The 22468-nt window shown below is 37.7% G+C and overlaps 1 protein-coding gene across 3 annotated transcripts in view; it reads left to right on the forward strand.

Moving 5' to 3' along the window:
• The window catches only part of eif4g3a (eukaryotic translation initiation factor 4 gamma, 3a), a 59054-nt gene that overhangs the window by 30838 nt on the left and 5748 nt on the right, over positions 1 to 22468 (forward strand). For 2 of the 3 annotated variants that reach the window (XM_082154991.1, XM_082154993.1), the window contains exons 10-28: positions 1198 to 1297; positions 1404 to 2117; positions 2200 to 2285; positions 3351 to 3585; positions 4373 to 4497; positions 9363 to 9488; positions 10191 to 10340; positions 10596 to 10793; positions 10929 to 11075; positions 13131 to 13367; positions 16037 to 16141; positions 17363 to 17501; positions 18324 to 18427; positions 18710 to 18800; positions 18938 to 19058; positions 19154 to 19371; positions 19451 to 19569; positions 20349 to 20521; positions 21243 to 21368. In XM_082154991.1, coding sequence (XP_082011117.1) covers positions 1198 to 1297; positions 1404 to 2117; positions 2200 to 2285; positions 3351 to 3585; positions 4373 to 4497; positions 9363 to 9488; positions 10191 to 10340; positions 10596 to 10793; positions 10929 to 11075; positions 13131 to 13367; positions 16037 to 16141; positions 17363 to 17501; positions 18324 to 18427; positions 18710 to 18800; positions 18938 to 19058; positions 19154 to 19371; positions 19451 to 19569; positions 20349 to 20521; positions 21243 to 21368 — 3314 coding nt within the window. The remainder of the gene's footprint in view (positions 1 to 1197; positions 1298 to 1403; positions 2118 to 2199; positions 2286 to 3350; positions 3586 to 4372; positions 4498 to 9362; positions 9489 to 10190; positions 10341 to 10595; positions 10794 to 10928; positions 11076 to 13130; positions 13368 to 16036; positions 16142 to 17362; positions 17502 to 18323; positions 18428 to 18709; positions 18801 to 18937; positions 19059 to 19153; positions 19372 to 19450; positions 19570 to 20348; positions 20522 to 21242; positions 21369 to 22468) is intronic. The other variant, XM_082154992.1, reaches the window with a different exon arrangement.

Consider the following 22468-nt stretch of genomic DNA (forward strand, 5'->3'; position numbering starts at 1 on the left):
ACTTCAAACAGGGCAGGTGTAGTCTAGGCTAAAATTACATGTAATTTCATAGGAAAATGCGTTATCAGGTGCCAGAATTTGTTCTTTCTCAGTTATTTACACTTGAAGTAATTTTCAGTGGAGTGCGGTTCTTGATGCGTTTTAACACAAGTTCCTGTGTCATGTGAGTTTTTAACATGTCTTTAATAATTAGCACCACTTTAAGCTCTCACTACTCATGTCTATTGGGTCCTTGGCTCAGCTGTTTTAAGCTCACCTGTCTAATGCTATTTTCCAGACATGTACAACCACCCACACCCATGGATTAGTTCCAGCTCACACAGTCTGCCCCCAATCTAATCCCTATGAATACACTGAGAGCGTTAGGCTGTTGGTTGCACCATTATGTTTATGTAAAAAAATAAAAAAACCTTAATCGATAAAGCATGTAAATTAATTAAAAAAAAATTTATCGACAAGCAGCTAAATGTTTTGGTAGATGTGAATATCAATGGCTGCAACATTCCACTTCCTCTCGATCATAACCAGCAGCACTATGAACCTCACAAAAAAGTACTGTGGCGGTTCACATCAGATGCTAATAGATTTGACATATACCACCATGGCAATGGTACTACCATTAAAAAAACATGGTAATCCATGGTACCTGTCTAAAAAGAAATGTGATTGCCATTTTCAAAAACATGGTATTACCATGGTACCTGTCCAGAAAAAAAAACAAGAGATTATTATGTCCAAAAAACATGGGATTGCCATGGTACCGGTCTACATAAACATGAGATTGCCATGCCCAAAAAGATTGGTATTACCATGGTACCTGTTCAAAAAACATGATTAACTTGTCCAAAAAGATGGTATTACCATACTACCATATGTCCAAAACACCAGGGTACCATGATATCTAAAGATCATGGCTTTACCATGGTACATGCCCAAGAAAAGCCTGATATTACTAAGATGCTATCAAAAAAACATGGTATTGTCATGGTTATACTATACAAATAAATTATCACTATTTCATCTACTCAGCCCTTACGTGTAAATAAAGTGCTTTTGGGCACTTTATATGTCTAAGCGTGATTCTGGGCCAGAATAAGTTAAGACGTTGGAATAAAAGTTATGCCGAAAGTACAAGGTCTAGCTCTGCAGGTTGACTGATGTGTCTGTTTTGTTCTTTCTCTCTTTTTCACCCCAAAGCAGCCAAGCAACTGTCAGACCCCAGAACAAGCTACATATGTAAACCCACCTCAGAGACTCTCAGAGAGTCCTGCATACATGGATGGCAAACCCAGCTTAGGTATAACTCTACATACAACCCCCCTTTGTGATATGATTTGTCCCTTAAAGGAATTTTATGTTATTTTATTCATGTTTTGACCCTCTTTTTGCTCTTGACCGTACAGATGACAGGCCAAAAATGGAGTCTGGTCCCATAAAGTCTGTATCTCCTGGGCCTAAGCCTTCAGAGTCCTCTTTAGAGAAAAGAGAAGCCCCAAGTCTTCCATTATTAGCCTCTTCTTCTCCAGAGGTGGCTTCCGATGTTTCCTCCCATCCTTCAAGTGGCTGCATTAAACCCACTGCTGCAGGCGAACCAGAATTTATTTCTACTACAACCACTAAGGCTCAGACGCTTCAGGTCATCTGCGGCGAGGAACCTCTTCCTGTAACTTCTCCCAGATTGCCTGCTTCGCCCTCACCGTCCCTCAAAGTGGTAAATGGCCTTACGGAGTCTCAAACTCCCTTATCAAGCTATGAAGAGCCTGAGGTCCAGGAAGGCCTAAAGATATCATTGTCCGGTGAGGTTCAGTTGCCTACCCAGGGTGCGTCATCCACGGAGAAGTCTGGTCAGGAAGTTCCAGTGGCCTTGGAGGAGCTCCAGGCAAAACACCTCCCTTCTCTAGCTGCACATGTGCCCTTGACCCCAACCGTACAGGCCTCTTCAAGCACCTCTATCACAACTTCTGTCCTTGCACCACCACCTGGTTTGGCACCACTAGTGCAGTCAGTTGTCCTTGAGGCACCAGAGCAAAACAAGACCTCTGAAGATGTCCAACCGAAGGCTCAGGACGCTTCAGAATCACAAACTCAGAATAATTCTAAAAAGTTCACACCATCAGGTATGTGTGCTGACTTGGCTCAGGCAAAATAAAAAGTTGCCAATGATAAATTGCCAATTTTGTGTCTTTTTTTTTGTGATAGCCCAAGCTGTTTCTGCTGTACCAAAGTCTTGGAAGAAACCAAATGAAGAAATTCTGATGGTGGAAACACTGCCGAAGGAGAATGAGGTGAGAGAGAGTGTGCATGGAGGTTTGACATCAGTGTTAAGGCCTGTTTACACCAAGGACGACAACTATAGCAATAAAGATACAATTCTAAAAATCGTTCTAAGTATAAAAAAATAATAATAGCAGTGTCCACACCACAACGACAACTGCACTGAGAAACTGTATTGTTGGAATCCGTTTAAGAATGATTTTTCCAGTTTTGACCAACATTGACAGCTAATCAGAATCCATCTTGCTTTAAGAGCTTGATCATTTAAAGTGTCAGATGACATACTGCAGCGCACTCTTGCTAGTATAGTTACATTTATAGTTATCATTCTTGGTGTGAATGGCCTTTATTGTCCTAACAAAAACAAAATGAAATTTCATTAGTGAAATAAAAATAATATACAGTATCAGGGAAAACTAAACTAAAATTAATTTGTGGATTGTATTGTTTTGTTTTGTTTTGGAATTTAATGACTCCAAAAATGTTACTTTTTAAATTAGTTTCGGATTTCATTTTATTTTAATGAGTAATGAAAATAACCCAAAAATCCTAAACTAAAATTAAACCCCTAATTAACCTCGTATTAAACATGAAAATGCCACCAGATTGTATTGAGAAATATTATATTTTTAAACGATACCAGTAAGTGCTTTAACTTTGGCAGCCCTAAAAATACTAAAACTAAATCTGAAATAAAAACAAAATAAACAGAAACTAGAAAACTCTGACACTAAAAAAAACTAAAATAAAACTAACAATGATAGAGTGGAAACCACCGAAAACAAAATTTAATTACTTTAGTTTTTAGTGGTTTTTCATCATTGCTAGTATTGTTTTTAGAATTCTTTCAAGGTTTTCTATTTGTTTATTTAGTTTTTATTTCAGTATACGTTTTGTTGTTAGTTGTAATAACCTGTCCTTAGAAAAGGGATATTGGAAAATTGACAAAACCCCAGCACACAGCGTAAGACAGACTAATAACATTATTATCATAACCCAAACCGTTATGCAGTCATTCATCTCGCATAACACCTCCAGGCCCTTGTGTAATGCTGCTTTTCTTTGCTCCACATCAGGAGGAGACCTCAAAGGAGAGCTCTGCTGAAGATGAGATGGTCTCACCACTAACCTTAGGGACCTACAGCAGCCCCTTTACAGTGCCTGAGCAACAGGAGAAGCTCTCAGAAGAGAACGGTGAGACTGAAACAGAGCCTTTCAGGAACGGGGTGGAGACAGAGAGCACTGACAGTGGCGTTACGCTCGGGGACAGCAGGGGGTCCATGTGTTCCCCCACTCCACTCATGCAGGAAGGTAAGATTTAACACAGGACCTGTCTTATTATGTTTGGTCTTATTTTTAGAGTAAATACCTAAAGTCCCCCTGTGGTGAAAATCAAGCTTTTAATCTTGTTTATGTGTCTATGTGGTGTTTTTAATATTCTTTAAGACAAACCATGTACAAATGCATTAGTCAACAACATTGCTGAGTATTTTCTCCTTAAAACTGTAGTGAACCAAAGACAGTCTCAAAAATGCGGTTTGAAATCGCTGGGGTTTCTGACGTCACAAACTACCTTGTAACCAATCACGTCAACGTGTGATCGTCAACGAGTGGATCTCTGAGCTGGTGCGAGTGAGTGGAGGCGGGGCTAATTTGCATATTCATAGAACCGCGTATACTAAATGAGGCAAGGGTGTAGAGTTACAATCAATCAATTTTAAGGCATGAAGACATTTTTTTAAGGAAACATTTTGGTGATCAAAGATAAGTTTTAAGCGATAAAATTATTGACTACAGGGAGGCTTTAACAGTTATCTACCTTTCAGTCATTGGAGGTCACATGATTGACATATCGAAGGACTGTTTATTAAATAGCCAGTAGTCTTTGGTTTACAGCACAGCCTTGCTATTGCTAGTCAAGTTTTGATTTCAGAGTCCTTTTTAACGTTTTTTTGTTGTTTTTTCCAGGATTGTCACCTTACAATTTTATAGATTTTTTTGTTGATGCTTCCAATTTACCATTCTGTATAAATTCTGCAATAAATTAGTCTTGTTAACATAGTTAACCTATATTTTTGCTGTGCTTTTTCCTCACCAGGTCTTGCGCAATCTAATGGAAAGAGACAGTATGACCGGGACTTCCTGTTGGGCTTTCAGTTCATGCTGGCCTGCGTGCAGAAGCCAGAGGGACTGCCTCAAATCAGTGATGTGGTGCTAGACAAGGTGTGTTTTTGGTTATTGTTATCTTATGTACATTGTCAAAAGTGTTGGAGGCCATTTTTGGAATTCTAATGTCTTACTGCTTCTTTGATTTGTTTGTAGACCAAACAAATTGCATAATATGCATTTGATAAATAAAACAAAAGTATTATATAACGTTGGGAGCTGATCAGCACATTCAAGGCTTTGAACACATCTTTAACCCTTGGTTAAAACTAAGACGAGTTGATACATACCTCTCTCGTCTCAGTGCGTGCAATCAATCGCTCTGGCGCGTGGCGACACTTTGATAGCACTTAGCTTAGCCCAATTCATTCATTAGGATCCAAACAGAGATGAAGTTAGAAGCGACCAAAGATCTCCACGTTTTCCCTATTTAAATACAGTTACACGAGTAGTTACACGACCAAGTATGGTGACACAAAATAAAACGTGGCGCTTTTCTAAGCGGGTAAAAAGTATAGGGCTGTCCCCGACTATGGATTTTCATAGTCGAATCAGAATCGTCATGTCTTGCCTATAGTCGACTAATAGTCGAATCATGTGTATGGGGGTGGGGCTGGGGGCAGGGCTTTAACGTTTCAAAGCCGCGATGTACAGAAAATCACACAAAGATATAGAAGAAAATGTATAAAAACTAGGGCTGGGAATCGATTAAAAAAAATTAACGAATTAATTGCACAATTTGCTGTAATTAATTGCAATTAATTGCATTTCCTCCAAGCTTGTAATCATCAATAATTAAACTTAGAATCACCGGAAAAAAAGGAACAGAAAATAGCCCTATATTAAAATAATATTAAACATCAATATATCAATGTATTATTCTTTTTCAATAATCAATCAACATAATCAATTTAAGATTTTTTTTTTTCAATTTTTTCTTTTACTAATTATAAAAATAAACTATAGTCCTAAAAAAGCTATTATTACCAGAGAGCATGTGATCAGAGCAGGTAATTTTAAAGGAATAGTTCACCCAAAAATAAAAATTCCTCAAGAATTTTCAAGTTGTTCCAAACCTGTATGACTTTCTTTATTCTGCTGAACACAAAAGAAGATATTTTGAAGAAAGCCGGTAACCAAACGACTGATGGAGCCCATTGACTTCCATAGTAGGAAAAAAAAATACTATGGAAGTCAATGGGGACCAGCAACTGTTTAATTACCAACCTTCTTTAAAATATCTTCTTTTGTGTTTAGCAGAAGAAAGGAAATCATACAGGTTTGGAACAACTTGAGCGAGCGAGAGTAAATGACAGAATTTTCATTTTTGGGTGAACTATCCCTTTAACATTGTTGCCCAGCAATACTATACCAGCTCAGCAAACAGAAGTCTACAGAGAAAGTTCACCTTATTTGAGCGGACTTTGCTTTTCCAGTGCGTGATCGGTACATGATTGGAGCGTTTGGTCCGTGAACGACAGAGCAGAACATGCAGCGCAAACACGGAGTCGAACATTGAGCACAGAGCGCAGCGCGCCGACACCTATGGCCGACACACACACACACACACACACACACACACACACACACACACGGAACGGAGAGTGCGGCCGCGCACACGGAGGGGAAAAGACCCGCTCTCATGAAAGCTGCGCGAGAATGAAACCCGATCCCCATATTTTCGGCATTTCAATAGCAGCCGCAACAGGAAATCATTAAAACGAGGAAAAAAAAAAAGTGCTGCGTTAAATGCGTTATTTTTTTTTAACGCGTTAAACATCTCAAATTAATCGCAAAGATTAACGCGTTAATTCCCCCAGCCCTAATAAAAACATTTTTGATCAATAAAACTAAGAAATAACATAAATAACTCCAGAAAGGCCACACTGCAGATTTGCATTTCACATGCAAATCAAATTAAATCGGCTAAATTACCTGTGCGAGCAGGCCAGCCTACAGCACAACATCGATGCACCGAAAAAATAAACAATTAATTTACTAAATTAAATTAGAACAGAATATACCTTTCTAATAAATAAAAATACAAAACGAAATAAATCAGAATCAAGTCACAGGATGAGGAGCAAATGTGTGCAAAATGCCTAAAGTGCAGGGGAACATATATTCAAAACACAAGCCACAAATAGTTAGATTAGATAACCCTGACAGATCAATAAATAAAATAAAAATAAAGAAATTATTAAAATAACGATAGTAGCCAGAATTTTCAACTTTGTCTTTTTAACTGCAGAAACAACAATAAATGCTAAACTGGAGTGGCAGTCTTTAGCTAAAAATGTTCACAGCATCCAAAAATAAAATTAGAACCGGCTGAAAAGTTTTGAAATCACTTGTAGCCTACATCATCGAGAGAACAAATCCAGTCTTTCACTCTGTCTGTCCTTTGGAGTCTTTTCAAATTGTGCGCGCGGATAAAATACATTCTAACGTGAAACCCAGTCTATGCGTGAAACATGTTAACGTTGGCCGGCAGAAGTGCGATCATGGTTTTCCTGATGCTAAATCCAGTCTTGGAGAATATCCTTTCTGATGGCGTACATCCACACTTTAGATTTTCTTATCCCAGACATTGTTAAAGATTTCAATCCTTGCCGCGAAGACGCTCCTCTGTCGGTCACGGATTGAAAGTGAAACTTAAATCTGTCACGGGGTGTTTGGATTTATTCACGCACGTTAAAAAATACTGATTAAAAGCTTCTTTCTTTGCACATTTTTATATACAGCATTATCATAATAGGCTGAATATTAACGTATTGACATAAAAGCTAGTTCTATGTGAAATCAGACATTGAGCGCCCTCATATAGCCAAAGTGGCATGATCCTCGTTTCATAACACCTCTGCGAAGATTCGACCGTGAGATCGGTAGTCGAATCAGGCTCCTCCTATCGAAGCATCGAATCTTCGACTATTCGGGGTCACCCCTAAAAAAGTATAACTATAATGTATGGCGGAAGAGCACTTAGGAGCACTTCGACGAATTTTGCCGCTCTCGCCGGCGGCGGTGTGAACGTACAGTAATGAATGAACTGGGCTAAGCTAAGTGCTATCAAAGTGTCGCCGCGCGCCAGAGCGATTAGAGAGAGGTATGTATCAACTCGTCTTAGTTAAGGGAATAACATAATTTAATATGAAAAAACGGTGGAATGTTCCTTTAAACATGGGTTGAGCAACTTATTTTGATAGCCGTTTTTATCCCAGCATTCAAATAATTGCATGAATTTGTATGAACTTTCTATTTATCAAAGAATCCTGAAAAAAGGTATCAGTTTCCACAAAAATATCAAATAGCACAACTGTTTTCAACACTGAACACTGAAAATTCAACTTTACCGTCATAGGAATAAATTACATTTTAAAATATATTAAAACTAGAAAACAGTTATTTCTAAATGGTAATTATTTTATTTAACAATATTACTGATTTTACTTTATTTCTGATCAAATTAATGTAGCATTGGTGAGCATAAGAGACCACTTTCAAAAATATTAAAAAATCTTGCTGACCCTAAACTTTTGAAAGGTAGTGTATGTGAAACAATGTAATGCTTGAATGTTATGGCAAGTTGTTTAGCTAAAGAAAACTAATCATATACTATGCAATTATTGCTTCATTAAATATACGTAACCATACATGCTTTGTTGACATTTTTTATTTGAACATTTTCCACAAATGAACAAGCAGTTAAAATATGGGTCCCTTGTCCAATGTCTGATCAGTGTTATTAAAGCTGCAGTCCATAACGCTCTAGCGGTTAATAAACAGAACTGCATGTGTCTTGCGGAAGAACATTGTAGGCGGAAACTACAGACATCTGTTTATGTCTATGACGAGTCACGCAGTTACTGGGCCACTCCGCAGTGGTACCAGTCTAAAATAGTCAGAATATAAACACTTATAGATGCACCGTAGTGATTCAGGATGAGGCAAAAACACGGTTTGGAAAACGGATTCATGATGTACTCGCTGCTTTTATCAATTTTGTACATTTTGAACAAAAAAAAGTTACAGACTGCAGCTTTAACCTCAAAATTATGCAGATAAGAATCCTAACACAGGTTTTACAACAATGAACCTGACTACTCAGTTTAACGGGGTGGTCCTAATCATTTTAAGTGTCAAAAGCACATTCTTTGTCTACTTCCTAAAAAAACCTGCAAAGACAGACATAACATTTTCCTCTTTTGGTGCTTAAAACGTGAAAAGTACAGTAATGTACAAGTATGTTCCCCTGACTTCTAAACTTAAGCTGAGCTCCACTCTTCAGCCATGAAACTCCCTAGACGTCCTGTTTCCATTAAAATTGCATTACGGTTATGTCATACTTGGCAGTAGGCATCATTTAGCCTAAAGACGATAGAAAATAAATGCCCTGCCCCTGTTTGATGCATAGTCTTAAACTTTAGTCTAATCTGTTGATATGAGAGAGTTAATAGCGAGCTTGTCATTGTCATTTGTTTATACTTCTCAGTTACTGTTTCCGACAACACTTGTTTCTGTTGTTCTAAACATATGCTCGGTACTTTCAGTTTCCCATTTCAGTTCCTAGATTTTACTCTGCATGTGTACTCGCTCACATCTGTTTCTGGCCGTTCCTGTTCCCTCCATCACAAAATGACTGGAGCATAAATCGTTAAACATGTTGTTGATATATAAATAACAAATGGAGCTAGTCTCCATGGCAAATATTGTTTGCCCATCAGTGCTGTAGGACAAGGAAAGGCTGATCTCAAACCAGTTTTTCACACACTGATCGTGATAAAGCTACAGATAGATACAGCTAGTCCAAGATCAGCATAAGCAGGAGGGGAGGGACATCTGGGGTTTCATTCATGTCACAGCTCTGTTTCTCACTGCGCTCCCTGCTGGATAAGTCATGGAAATCATCTCTTCTGTTTCAGATTAACCAAAACAAGCTGCCGCTGAGGTCTGTGGACCCCAGGTTGATTTCCAGAAGCGCTCCCCAGGATTTTACTCCTGCTTTTGCTGACTTCAGCAGGCAGATGCCAGGAGGACGTGGAGCCCCAGTGAGTTATAACAACTCGAATGTTTTATTGCAGACCGAAATACCAAAAATAGTTCTATATAAATATAAGGTTTTCTCACACAAAATATCCTAATCTTTTAACCCCTTCAGGCATGATTGAGTAATTTGGGAGAACATGTAGCAATTTTGTTGATTAATCTATCCATATCAAGAAACCTCGGATGGATAATATCTGGGTCATGTGTCACCCAAAATCAAAAGAAAGAATTCATGAATTGCATTTTCCATAAAGTAACATATTTTTAGGGGCATTATGATGTTATTTTCATAACAATTAACCACATCCCAAATTCCAATTACTGCATTAGTGCAAAAAATAATAATAATAATAGTCCTGTTACTACAATGTTAAATAAAATAATGATATATTATTTAAATGATAAATAATATATCAAATATTATCAAATATAAAATATATATTAATGCCTTTGTTGATTACATTTTTTTCTATTTTATTTTACTGTAAAAAATCAACAAAGTATTACAATAAAGAAATAACTATTTGAGAGTGAGATACAAATACAAACTCAAAAAATTACTTGCGCTTAAATTACGTTATACATTAAAATGTGCTTAATTTTGCAAAATATTATAAATATTTTTTCTTTTGATTTATAAATAAGATTCACCCGGCTATTTTCTACATTTTAAACTGACACTCTGTACAACACTTTATCCGAAGCTTATGCATGTGCGACGACCCCCTCCACGCAAGATCATCGTAAACGTTTCCGTGATCGATGACGTTCAGCTCAAGAAATCAGAGAACGCCTGGAAACCTGGGATGAAGAGAGAGAGTGTCCCAGAAGACCCAGATGCCCTGAAAACCCAGGTGTGAATTCATGTTCTTTTATTACGTTTATCCGTGAGTGTAAAACATTCACAGTAAAAGAAGCACTCTGGAGTTTGAACTAGATGATGGGGTTGTCACGTGGATGCTTTTGTTCTTGTCAGGCACTGGGATTTGTTTGACGCTCTCACGTCCTTTGAGTCCTGTTTTGTCTCTTTAGAAAGCGTGTTTATTTTGTTCTAAGGTTGTTTTGTTGTTTTGAACGCTGTGTCGGCAATCTGTTTTCTGGCACTTCAGGAGTTGTTCCGGAAAGTTCGTAGCATTTTGAATAAGCTCACACCCCAGATGTTCAATCAGCTGATGAAGCAGGTAACGGATCTCACAATCAACACCGAAGAAAGGCTCAAAGGAGTCATTGACCTTGTGTTTGAGAAGGCCATCGATGAGCCTAGCTTCTCTGTGGCCTACGCCAACATGTGTCGCTGCCTGGCCACGGTATGTTCTATGCACTTTGGCGTTAATTGTGCACATTGCAAAATTTCCATGTCTATTTTCTTCTGACTGTCCATTATTTTACCTCACATTATTCTTTTATTCAATATGTCTTGGACATATCCGATCCAATTGTAGCTAAAAGTGCCCACTGCAGACAAACCTAATACAACAGTAAACTTCCGGAAGCTGCTATTGAACCGCTGTCAGAAGGAATTTGAGAGGGACAAAGTGGACGACGTCGTACTTGAGAGAAAACAAAAGGAGCTGGACTCTGCCACATCAGTAAATATTCAATAATTATTGTCAAGACTTAATTTAGACTTGCTTGTTTGACTTTTTGTCTGTAATGCTTATTGATGTACTATATTCACCAGGCCAAATGTATTTAATAGGAATAATTAAATAGGAAGTTCAGCCAAAAATTCAAAATCTGTCAAGAGGTACATATTTTATATGTTTATATTTATTTTATTCTTTATTATAATTATATACTATTATAGACCTTATGCACCAGAGAAACGAGGGCACCGCCATCTTTAGAATATTGTCTTTTAACTTCCGTTTTTGCGGTCGCTCTGTATATTTCTAAGGCGCTGCTGTCCAGGAGTAATTAGCTTTTGAAGTGGATTTACTTAAAGGTATAGTGGAGGATCTTCCCGAATTTTAGATAAGACCCGCCCTCTCCACTTTTTGAATAAGTTTGATTGATTCACCAGAATGATTGACAATTAGGAGGACCAATAGTATAGGTGATCCACCCGGAAGTAAAAAATCCTCCGCTATACCTTTAATGTAAAGTTAACGAAAGTTATCATGAGGACTGTGATGTTTAAACAGGGCTCCAGACTGCGACCAATTGGTCGCATTTTGCGACCAATTTTCCTGCCGGTGCGACCAAATATTTATTTAGGTCGCGCTGGCGCGACCACAACGTCGCCGAGCAGCGAATCCAAACAAAATGAAAGCGGAACGAAAATGCGCTACTCCTTTATGCTTCACGGACTGTTTATTAGTTCGGACCAATAATAGACAGCGCAGCGACAGTAGAGCGCTCCGAACTTGCCAGTCGCGGGCCGATCTCGATCACGCGACACTGTTACTAGGAGATCCAGTGAAGAAATCCATTGAATTCGCCTCAGAATTAATAACATCATAGCTGCGAGATCCAGTGAGAAACATTCCGATTCGGTGCAGAGTTCTCTGTTCTAAACCATAGATATCAGATCAAACAGCGCTGACGTGGAAACCAGGAGAAACACTTATGTTGAATCAGCAACATTCACCATGGATTTAATGTAGTAACTGTAACCATAATGTGACAGAAATAGTCAAACGCTTACAAGTAACGTTACTACTCATCTTTTTCCAGCACTTCAAAACTATCATACATAAATGTTATTTTTTATGTGATGACCAACACATTTTTTGTTCATCCTTCAAAAATTGTCTTATTTAAACTCTTATTTAAACACTTATTTAAAAATAATAAAATAAATAAATTACCATTGTAAACAGTAGGATGCTTATTGGCTATTTTCACTCCCTAAATATAAAAAAAAATTTCACTCGGTTTGCTTTTTAATTAATATTAAGACATTATGAATGATAATAATTAAAGTTAACTTCATCTACACCCTAAATTAAGCTTAGTGCTTTATTGTCAGCCCCAGTGCTACCAGATATGTTTTTGTAGAACTCGGTGCTGCTGCCCTCAGATGTTAGTCTGGAGCCTGTGAACTTAAAATAAAACTGCATACTGTAATATCTGTACGTTAAGTCTATTTATAATTAAATAATTTGTCAGTATTGCAGGGGAAAATCTGAATAATTGCATTGCAAGCTGATTTAAGGTGTGCCCCTAAATTTTCTGCTTGCGCTCCTAAAATTTTCAGTCAGGGGCTCCAGCGCTCCTAGTAAAAAAAGTTAGTCTGGAGCCCTGTTAAAGCAGATGACTTAACAAATGTCAGTCGACCGGGAATATTTTAAAATGAGCCGTTCATTAATAAACACGCAGAATCGCTGTGATAATACAGACCGGAAGTCAAAAGACAATGAGCGCAGCGCTGAAAAGGGGCGGGGCTACATAAGGTCTATAGTAGCCTATTTATTAAGCTTTTTAGCTACAGAGAACAGTATTTTTTTGTTTTAGTTTAAGTTAACAATAACAATGCTGCTGGTACATTCTTCAAAAAAAATTCGAAGAAAGAAAGTCATACATGTTTGGAACAACATGAGGGGGAGTAAATAATGGCATCATTCTTTTTTGGGTGCTCTATTCTTTTGAAGACATCATTAAAAGCATGATGCGATTTAAATGAAACTCTCTTTCTCTCATAGCCCTCAGAAAGGGAAAGAATGCAAGAGGAGCTCGAGGAGGCGAAGGACAAGGCCCGGCGTCGCTCCACAGGAAATATCAAATTCATCGGTGAGCTGTTCAAGCTCAAGATGCTGACAGAGCCTATCATGCATGACTGTGTGGTAAAACTACTAAAAAACCATGACGACGAGAGCTTGGAGTGCCTCTGCAGACTCCTCACCACCATCGGCAAAGACCTTGACTTCGAGAAAGCCAAGGTAACTCGCCAACAGTTTGTTATTATTCATTCTGGAGCCGTATTGATTCGAATTTCGCTAGATCATTGGTGAAAATGCCTTGGAAAGGGAAATTGTAAAGGCTCATGGTGCATCCAAGGTCAAATATTTTGCTTTTTATATAAGTAATCCAATATGACCTTGATGGAGACTAGAACCATTGTAAAGCATCTCGCTAAAAGCAAAAACATGCTCCACTTTGCAAAACTGGTCAAGAACTGCCGTCTTACACAAAACGGTACCTAATTAACAAGTAGGGTGCAAAATTAACATTCGTCAAGCACCAAATATGAGTAAAAAAACTTGGTTGATTTATATGATACATAGTTAAAGTTGGATTGTAAGAGTGACAGTCTGACCCTCGCTGATAAACTGTAAGTCACTCAAGAAATTCAAATTAAAGACATGCAAACCCTCTATTAAAGAAAACATCTGTCACAACTTGCACACCTTAGTGGAAAATTTTGCAGTTTATCTAGCATTCTAAAGATGGTCCAGACCTCCATGTGGCAAACACGCTATTGTTTAAAAGTTTGGGGTTGCTTAGATATTTTAATGTTTATGAAAGAAGAGTTTTGTGCCTAAAAAATACCAAATATATTTGTTAGGAATGCACCGATCATTGTTTTTCATGGGTGATGATGATTGCCGATTTATTTTTACAAGCAAACATACCGATACCAGTTGCAAATTTGATAGTTTATTTGCTCTATTACAGGCATATTACAACTAAAGATATCAACTCTATTACAACTAAGAATATCTGTAGCCATTTGAAATTAGAGGCAACCACTACATTTTAATCACGATCCAAAGATGCTACACACATGTAGCATGAGCAGTTGTTTTAGATGTATCATGATAGTGTATGTGAAATACTGCTCATATCACTACCACTAACAAATTCAATATGTATCTTCCCCTTTTTTTACTGGTGCAGTTTTTACTGCAAGTGGAGATTGATTGACACTCATATGATTCCACAAGAACCATCTACATGACGTCAAGAACAAAATATTCACAGTATGGCTTGTAGATATTTGCAAAAGGGTAATTTCAAACCTTATAGGCAAGTAAAGGGTCCAAAATTACAAGATGTTTAGGGGCAGCTAAATCTGAAATCATGTTCAGATGTTCTTCTAAGTTCCTCAAAGAAAATTCTTGCATATCCAAAGATTCAATGCCAGAACCTTGAAAATATTGGCAAATCCTGTAATTGGTTTCACCTTCAAAGCCCAGAGTGTGGGAACAACATGTAAACAATTTTGTTTCCCAAATGACTTTTTTTCCATCGGACATTGCATAAATCAAGCCAATCAGACTGGGGTTTGCCATTTTCAGAAAGCTTTTGACATTTTTGTGTGCAATATGCATCAGACGCTTCGTGAGCTGCCTGTGGGCGTCCTGTCTGATGCTACAGTGTACAATGATTGGAGCTTTATTTAGAACGAGAGGACACTCAAAAGCAGAATTTTTCTATGAATTCTTAACTAACCACATAATTGCTGTTGTTCACTTGCCATTTCTTCAGCATGCCTCTGCTGTTTGTTTGTTTGTTAAAGTAGGCTACTAATAAATCAGTCCAATACCCTTGAAAGGCAGCACTCAGCAGGCCACTCGAGCTCAAGCTGTAAGGTGTTAACTGTAAGGTGTTGCATTGCGTGAAATTGAATTCTTTACAGTGTGCTCTGTTGTATACTGTACATTTCGGCAAATTTTGTCTCATCTTGGTATTTTATGCATTGAAAAAATGTGCATAACAATTATACATAGTACATACTGCAGTAGTACAACTACATGTAGGATAGTATGTAGGATAGTATTCCGAACATAGCCTTACTAAGATGACCAGATCTGTGTCTGTGTCCAGCTTTTTTACAGTGGTGTTCAGAGTATGGCCCAAAGGTTTGCCTGGAAAAAAAAGATTCACCAAGTTCCCCAGCACAGCTTCTTACCATTATGGCACGATTGTGTAATTTTGAGATTTTTATCTTTAATCTGATTGTGAAGATGTTGAAAAACTTTTGTCTTTTGAAATACTTAATTAAAATGCCATTAGCTCTACAAGAGGACTAAGCTGAAGAAAAAAAAGTCATTTAAATATGCTGCAGTGCAAAGCAAAAGAATGAGGAATAATCAGGCATTGGAGTGAATGTGTTCTGAGTGTTGTACACACATGCAGTCTAAATGTGTTCCAGCTGGGCCCAACAGACGGCCATAAACCCTAGAGCTAAGTATTAGGCAAGAGGGTAAATGAAAATATTTTCTGTATCCATCCTTCCTTTCTCGCTGACCTTGCGGGAGGAACTTCAGGCGTTTTTCAGCTAGCAGGGAATCAGGTTGAGAAATAGGTTCGGCGTTTATAGACCTTGTTGATTTAGGAGCTAAGTGCAGATCTTTGTCTCAAAACATTATTTTTAGATTTAAGATGACTCCCATATGTCCTAAATAATGGATGGGTACAGACAAGAAGATATGTGCTGTATGATCAAACATTATTGCCACAGTAAAAAAGATCTGTCTTATTTTATAATCAATATTTTTTCAGAGAAGCAAGTTGTGATTGACAAGGGCCCATGGACTCATGAACTCAGTCTTTGATATTGAACTGATGTATTCTTCATCACCCTCTTCTCTGTGTCCTTGAATAGCCCCGTATGGACCAATACTTCAACCAGATGGAGAAAATTGTCAAAGAACGCAAGACATCGTCACGGATACGGTTCATGGTACAGGATGTGATAGATCTGAGACTGGTGAGTGCCGGGGGGGGATTGTGATTTGTGTTTGTTTGTGTGTACTGATAGCCATTGCCAGACATTTATAAAAGCCTGGTTTTTATACAAGTAACAGAAAGAAGCAAGAACAGTTGTGTAGTATCTTTTCTCTCGTTATTTTTTTATTTAATTTTTAAGCTATTATGTGGCCCTTTCATAAGCGTTTTGAATTTATGGCTTTCTTTGGGTTTCCTTTTTTGTAATCATAATAAGTGTATACTTTCCATCTATTATTGCAAATTGTCCATTCAAATAATGCATAACATTTGATAAAAATTAAATGTATATATACTAGTTTCTTGTCAGTACGATTGTTTTGTCTTTTTAAGAAATTAATACTTCTATTCAGCAAGGACGCATTAAATTGATCAAAGGTGATAGTAGTTATAATGTTACTAATGATATCTATTTCAAATATGCTGTTCTTTTGTTCATCAAAGAATCCTGAAAGATTTCTACAAAAATATTAAGCAGCATAACTGTCAGCATATTAGAATGATTTCTGAAGGTTCATATGTGACTCTGAAGACTAAATTGATGATGCTAAACAAATCAGCTTTGGATCACTGGAATAAATTACATTTTTAAATATATTCAAATATAAAACAATAATTTTACATTGCAATAATAATTCTCAATATTAATGTTTCTACTGTATTTTTTTATCAAATAAATGCAGCCTTGGTGAACATAAAAGACTTTATTTTAAAACATTAAAATATCTTACCAACCCAAACTTATGAACGTTGGTGTATGTGTGATTAAAAAAATGTAATTTTAATATTTTAGGTCATTATTAAAATATTTTCCAAAATAAAAAAAATGGACAATTATACTTTATTTGCGAATTTTAAAATTATAAATGTTTATAAATGCCCAGAAACAGCCAAAGGGTAAATACAGTATCATAATCAGCAAGGTCATACATTTTGGCAATGAGAATGTTCACATCTGTTTGCCCGTAACATTGTTGAGCTTGGTGTCTCTCCCCTGCATTCCTCAGATTTAATTTTCACTTTGAAGTGATAAAAATGTGTGAAAGAGAAGAGTCAAAAAGAGGAGGGAACATTGTCTTTATTGTACCCAACTTTTAAAAGTTGTAGTGTTATATAGTTTGGAGTTGAATGTAACCATTTTCCAAAGTTACACTGATCATTTAATCATAGACATCTGATCTCACTGTTTATTTATATTGTTTAGCATAACTGGGTTTCTCGGAGAGCAGACCAGGGCCCTAAAACCATAGAGCAGATCCATAAAGAGGCCAAGCTGGAGGAACAGGAAGAACAGAGGAAGGTTCATCAGCAGCTTCTGTCTAAAGACATCAAGAGGAGGCCAGGTGAGATCCACAGCACACACTTACAGCTTTATAGTGTATCTCCAGTCATACCAGGCCAACTACAGCGCCACCCAGAGGACAAAACCTCATTTAAATTTCCAGGTTTACTCTGAGATAAAGTAAGAAGATCAAAACATTAATGGGAACATGTTGTTTGAACAGCAGGCTTTCCAGACAGCAAATGGCTTGTTTGTAGAGGAGAACACATTAATGGTTAACCAGGATTGATTGTGCTTTTGAATTTGTTCATGCAACAGCAACTTGACTGATTATTTTAAAGTGCCCATATTATGCTAATTTAAAGGTTCCTGATTTTGCTTTGAATGTCTCCTACAATAGGTTTACATGCATCCAATTTTCTCGTAATATACATTGCAGCATCACCTCTTTTCTCACAGTGTCTGAAACGGTTAGATTAAGGATTCAGTTTCTCTAAACCCCTCCTCTCCGAGAGCTTACTCTGCTCTGATTGGTCAGACGGCAGGCCCAGTCTGTTGTGATTGGTCTACCGCTTACAGCGCACGTCAGAAACTAAATGCCCGTTGCCATATCTGAATTTCCTCTGCACTTGTTTATACAGTAACGATGGCATAGGTTTTACCATACCAATTCAAGTCCTCATCCATTGAAGTGCATTAAAAGTGGATTTGTTTTTAAAATGCAGAAAACAGCATCTTCTCAACATGTCGACAACAAGAACCAAACTCTTCCAGGCCTCAGCTGCAACTACAGTGTTTGAGGGCGTCACTAAGGCTAAGATCAGCCAGTGGTGATGTGTTGTGACGTAACTTGTGTAACGCTGCTCTGTGGCTGTGGTTACAGATCAGAGAGAACAGCGGTCGCAGAGGGAGGAGACGTGGAACACCGTGCCCACTACTAAAAACAGCAGGACCATCGACCCCACAAAGATCCCCAAGATCTCGAAGGTGAAGAGATGGGTCTCTGCACACACATTTCATGTTTCACACATTTTTTGATGTGAATCAGAGCATGCAATCTGAAATGTCAGCACAAAATTGATTGGAGTAACACTGCCACCTGCTGATTATAATCCCAGTTGTCAAGTTCAGCACAGAATAGTTTGACATTGACACCACATGTGCCAATGTCAACAATCAATAATAAGGCATTTTAACATTTGTGAGTTAGTAAACGCTCTCTCTTGTACCCTCTATGATCCCTGAACCTCAACCACTCCCCCATCACAGCCTCAAATCGATGAAAAGATTCAGCTGGGTCCGCGGGCTCAGATCAACTGGATAAAGGGCAGCAGTGGCGGAGCCAAAGCCAGTGACTCTGGTGAGGAAACATCCACACATTACACACTGTTCAAGACTTTGTTAAACCTACCAACATGTATCTTGAATTGACCACCCATTCAGTAAAGTTTAGATTACTGATTTATATATTACATGTATGCACACCCATATTTCCAGAGTTGACACGCTCTGCCAGTAGCACCCTAAACCGCTATTCAGCGCTGCAGTCGTCCACGGCTCAGTCCAGCTCACCTCCAGCCCAAATCTCCGAATCCGATTCCAGACGCTCGCTGGGAAGGTAAACAACATCTGAAAACAGATGAGCTCGAATACAAATTTACAATTGAATTTTCTAAAAGTTTGACATCTATTCATTCTGCATGTCTCTGTCAGTCGAGGCAGCACCGGTCGTGAGCGCGGTGACAAGCCGGTGAGTTTGGGGCCGTCGCGACCGGGGCCCTTCAGCAGAGGTAGCAGCGCTAAGGAACTAATGGACAACGTGGCCCCTGAGGAGACACGGAGAGAGGGGCCCGACTCACACCACACCCCTCGCAAAGCCAGCATCTCAGAGGAGAAATGTGAGATAGAGAACAACAGAGCCACAGAGACGGGTGAGGAAGGACATTCTTACACTAGTGAGTGAAATTATGCAGTTTATATTTGAAATACTGAGCTTCTGCTTCATTGCAGTGAAATCAGAGACGCTGCAGGTCACTGGTGTTTCAGAGAAGCCCGTCCTGTCCGAAGAGGAGGTTGAGCGGAAGTCCAAGTCCATCATCGATGAGTTTCTGCATATTAATGACTACAAGGTACAGCGTCACAGTGCCCTCATACTAAACCACTTATAATCAGTACCAAACACCCTTTCTGCAACACAAATGGTTAAATATACACTATTGTTCAAAAGTTTGGGGTCAGTAAGATCATGCGACAGTGAAGACTGGAGTAATGGCTGCTGAAAATTCAGCTTTGACATCACAGGAATAAATTACATTTAAAAATATATTCAATTAGAAAAGGATTATTTTAAATTGTAATAATATTTCACAATATTACAGTTTTTACTGAATTTGTTAATAAAAAAATGCAGCCTTGGTAAGACATTGGGGAAAAAAACGTACAATCAATTTTTTTTTTTTAAACTTACATTTTTGAATGGTAATGTATTTCTAACTATTAATATTTGGTATAAATAGGATTAACATAGTTTCAATTTATAAGTTACAATTCATGTAACCTCAAGGTAGTGTTACTGTTTAGCTAAAAAGAAAAATCCCAGATTAAAAGGCTGTCATAAGTACTTTTGGCGCAGCATAATCTTTTCATATTGTTAATATTATGTTGCCCAGTCCATTATTGGGCAAATCTGAAATCTGGTATGTAGTGGTTGGAAGTCTTCAGTATGTGCCCCTTTTTCTACAATGATGCATTTGGAAAGTCTATATTTCATTGTAATAGTGTCTGTCTATGTTTGTGCCAGCTTTTCTTTGTGTTTGATTCAGTGTGTGTAAAGTAACTTGAATATCTGCTATATGACTGAGTGTTACTCAGTACTGTGAAGTGTTAATGTTTTCGTGTTTGTATGCAGGAGGCAGTGCAGTGTGTAGTGGAGATGGAGCAGCCCTCTCTGTTATATGTGTTTGTACGCATGGGTCTGGAGTGCACACTGGAGCGCAGTCAGAAGGCCAGAGAGCACATGGGACTGCTCTACTATCAACTTATTCAGAAGGGCATTTTACCCCACTCTCAACTCTACAAAGGGTGAGCACATACACACATTTCATTTTGGATGTGTTCACACTTGGCAGGTTTGGTTCAATTAAAACAAACTCTGGTAAGATCGCTCTGTTCGTGCGATTGAAGTGTGAACGCTGGCATCTGAAACCTGGTGCGCACCAAACAAGCAGACTGAGACTCACATTTTCAGTCCTATTCCAAGGTATCAACTAAAATATGAATGCAACACAGACCAAAGACATCTAAACAAATTAAAAACAAGATGTGACCCTATAAAGGATAAAGCATTCCTGGTTTCTTTCGTCATAAGACCTACGTTGCCCATTATAGTTCGGTACAGCCGTCTGAACCGCCGTCTCCTTGCAGCAGATCTTCGTTTGTGGGCAATGGAGGAATTTCTGGCACTGTTTCGACTCCTTTACACATTTTATAAGCTGTTTGTGAGTTCTAAGCTGGTATAAATACCACCATATGTACACTCATACAATAAGCGCATTAAGCCCAGCACACAGCATTGTTTTGGATTTTCGGTAAGTTCTGTTGCAAAATATACATCATAAAAGCGTTGTTTTGGATTTTTAGATTCGGTCTCAAAAATGACAGTGTGAACACTAAGCAAACCAGGACTAAATGCATCTTCTTTGAACTACAATTGTGAACGCACTCTGAAATCAAATGTACTGTAGTTTGCATGCATGTACTTTCTTACTATGGTATTAAAGCGCTATGGATTTTCTCTCTACAGGTTTTCAGAGATGTTGGAGCAGGCTGATGATATGGCCATAGATATTCCCTTTATTTGGCTTTACCTGGCTGAGATGCTCAGTCCTCTGTTGAGAGAGGGAGGAATGAGCATGAGAGAGCTGTTCAGGTCAGGACCCAACTGGTCACATCAAACACTGAATGAGAAGGGTCTTATGAGTTCTGTTTGGTTCCTTTTGTGTAATTTGTGATAAAAGGACATTCCACCCCTAAAACCCATTTACATGTTGTCCTTAATTAACAGATTTTTTGTTCTCTTTCGTTCTGTGGTGGAATCTCCTTTCAAAGAACGATTTAACAAATGCATGTTCTGTTAAAGCTCCAGTACAAGGTTAAGATATTATATTAGGTAACACTTTTGTTTAGGGTCCAATTCTCCCTATTAACTAGTTGCGTATTAGCATGCATATTACTAGGATATTAGCTGTTTATTAGTACTTAAGCACATATCAGTGCCTTATTCTGTATGACCATATTCTACATCCCTTAACCTAAACTTAACTATCATACTAACTATTAATAAGCAGTAATTATGTGTGTATTGAGCCAAAAGTCGTAGTTAATAGTAGAATTGGACCCTAAACTAAAGTGTGACATATTATATTATATTATATTATATTATATTATATTATATTATATTATATTATATTATATATATTATATTAGGACTACATCTAAAACAAGAAATTATATTATATGCTTTATATACAGTGTATCTGTAGGTTTGTGGGGGAATGTTGGAGCCTATCCCAGCATGTCTTCTGGCATTATATTATATTACATTACATTATATTATATTATACATCTAAAACTTGAAATTGAGCTTCAGAATTGTGGTAAAATGCTTTTAAGAGTCAACTACAGCAGAAAGAAGAGAGAATTGGAATATTTATTACAATCAATAATAAATGAATTAACAATAAGTGAGAATAGGATCATTGACCTGGGGGTAAATGCAGATGATTACCGTACGTGTGTTTCATTAAAATAATATTTATTTAACCATTTAATAAAATAAAAATACAGCATGCATTGTTGTTACCTTGTGTCACTATTACACTACAAGAACATTTCACCATATTTTTGAATAATTTATGTAAAAGTTTGGTTTAAAACAATCCACACACACAACTTTTGTAGACAAGAATATATTAGTTAAGAGTGGACTGTATCCAAAGCATTTTGCACAGTCAGAAATGTTTGCAGTCA

Source organism: Leuciscus leuciscus, assembly GCF_965113295.1.
Source record: "Leuciscus leuciscus genome assembly, chromosome: 23".
NCBI lineage: Eukaryota > Metazoa > Chordata > Actinopteri > Cypriniformes > Leuciscidae > Leuciscus > Leuciscus leuciscus.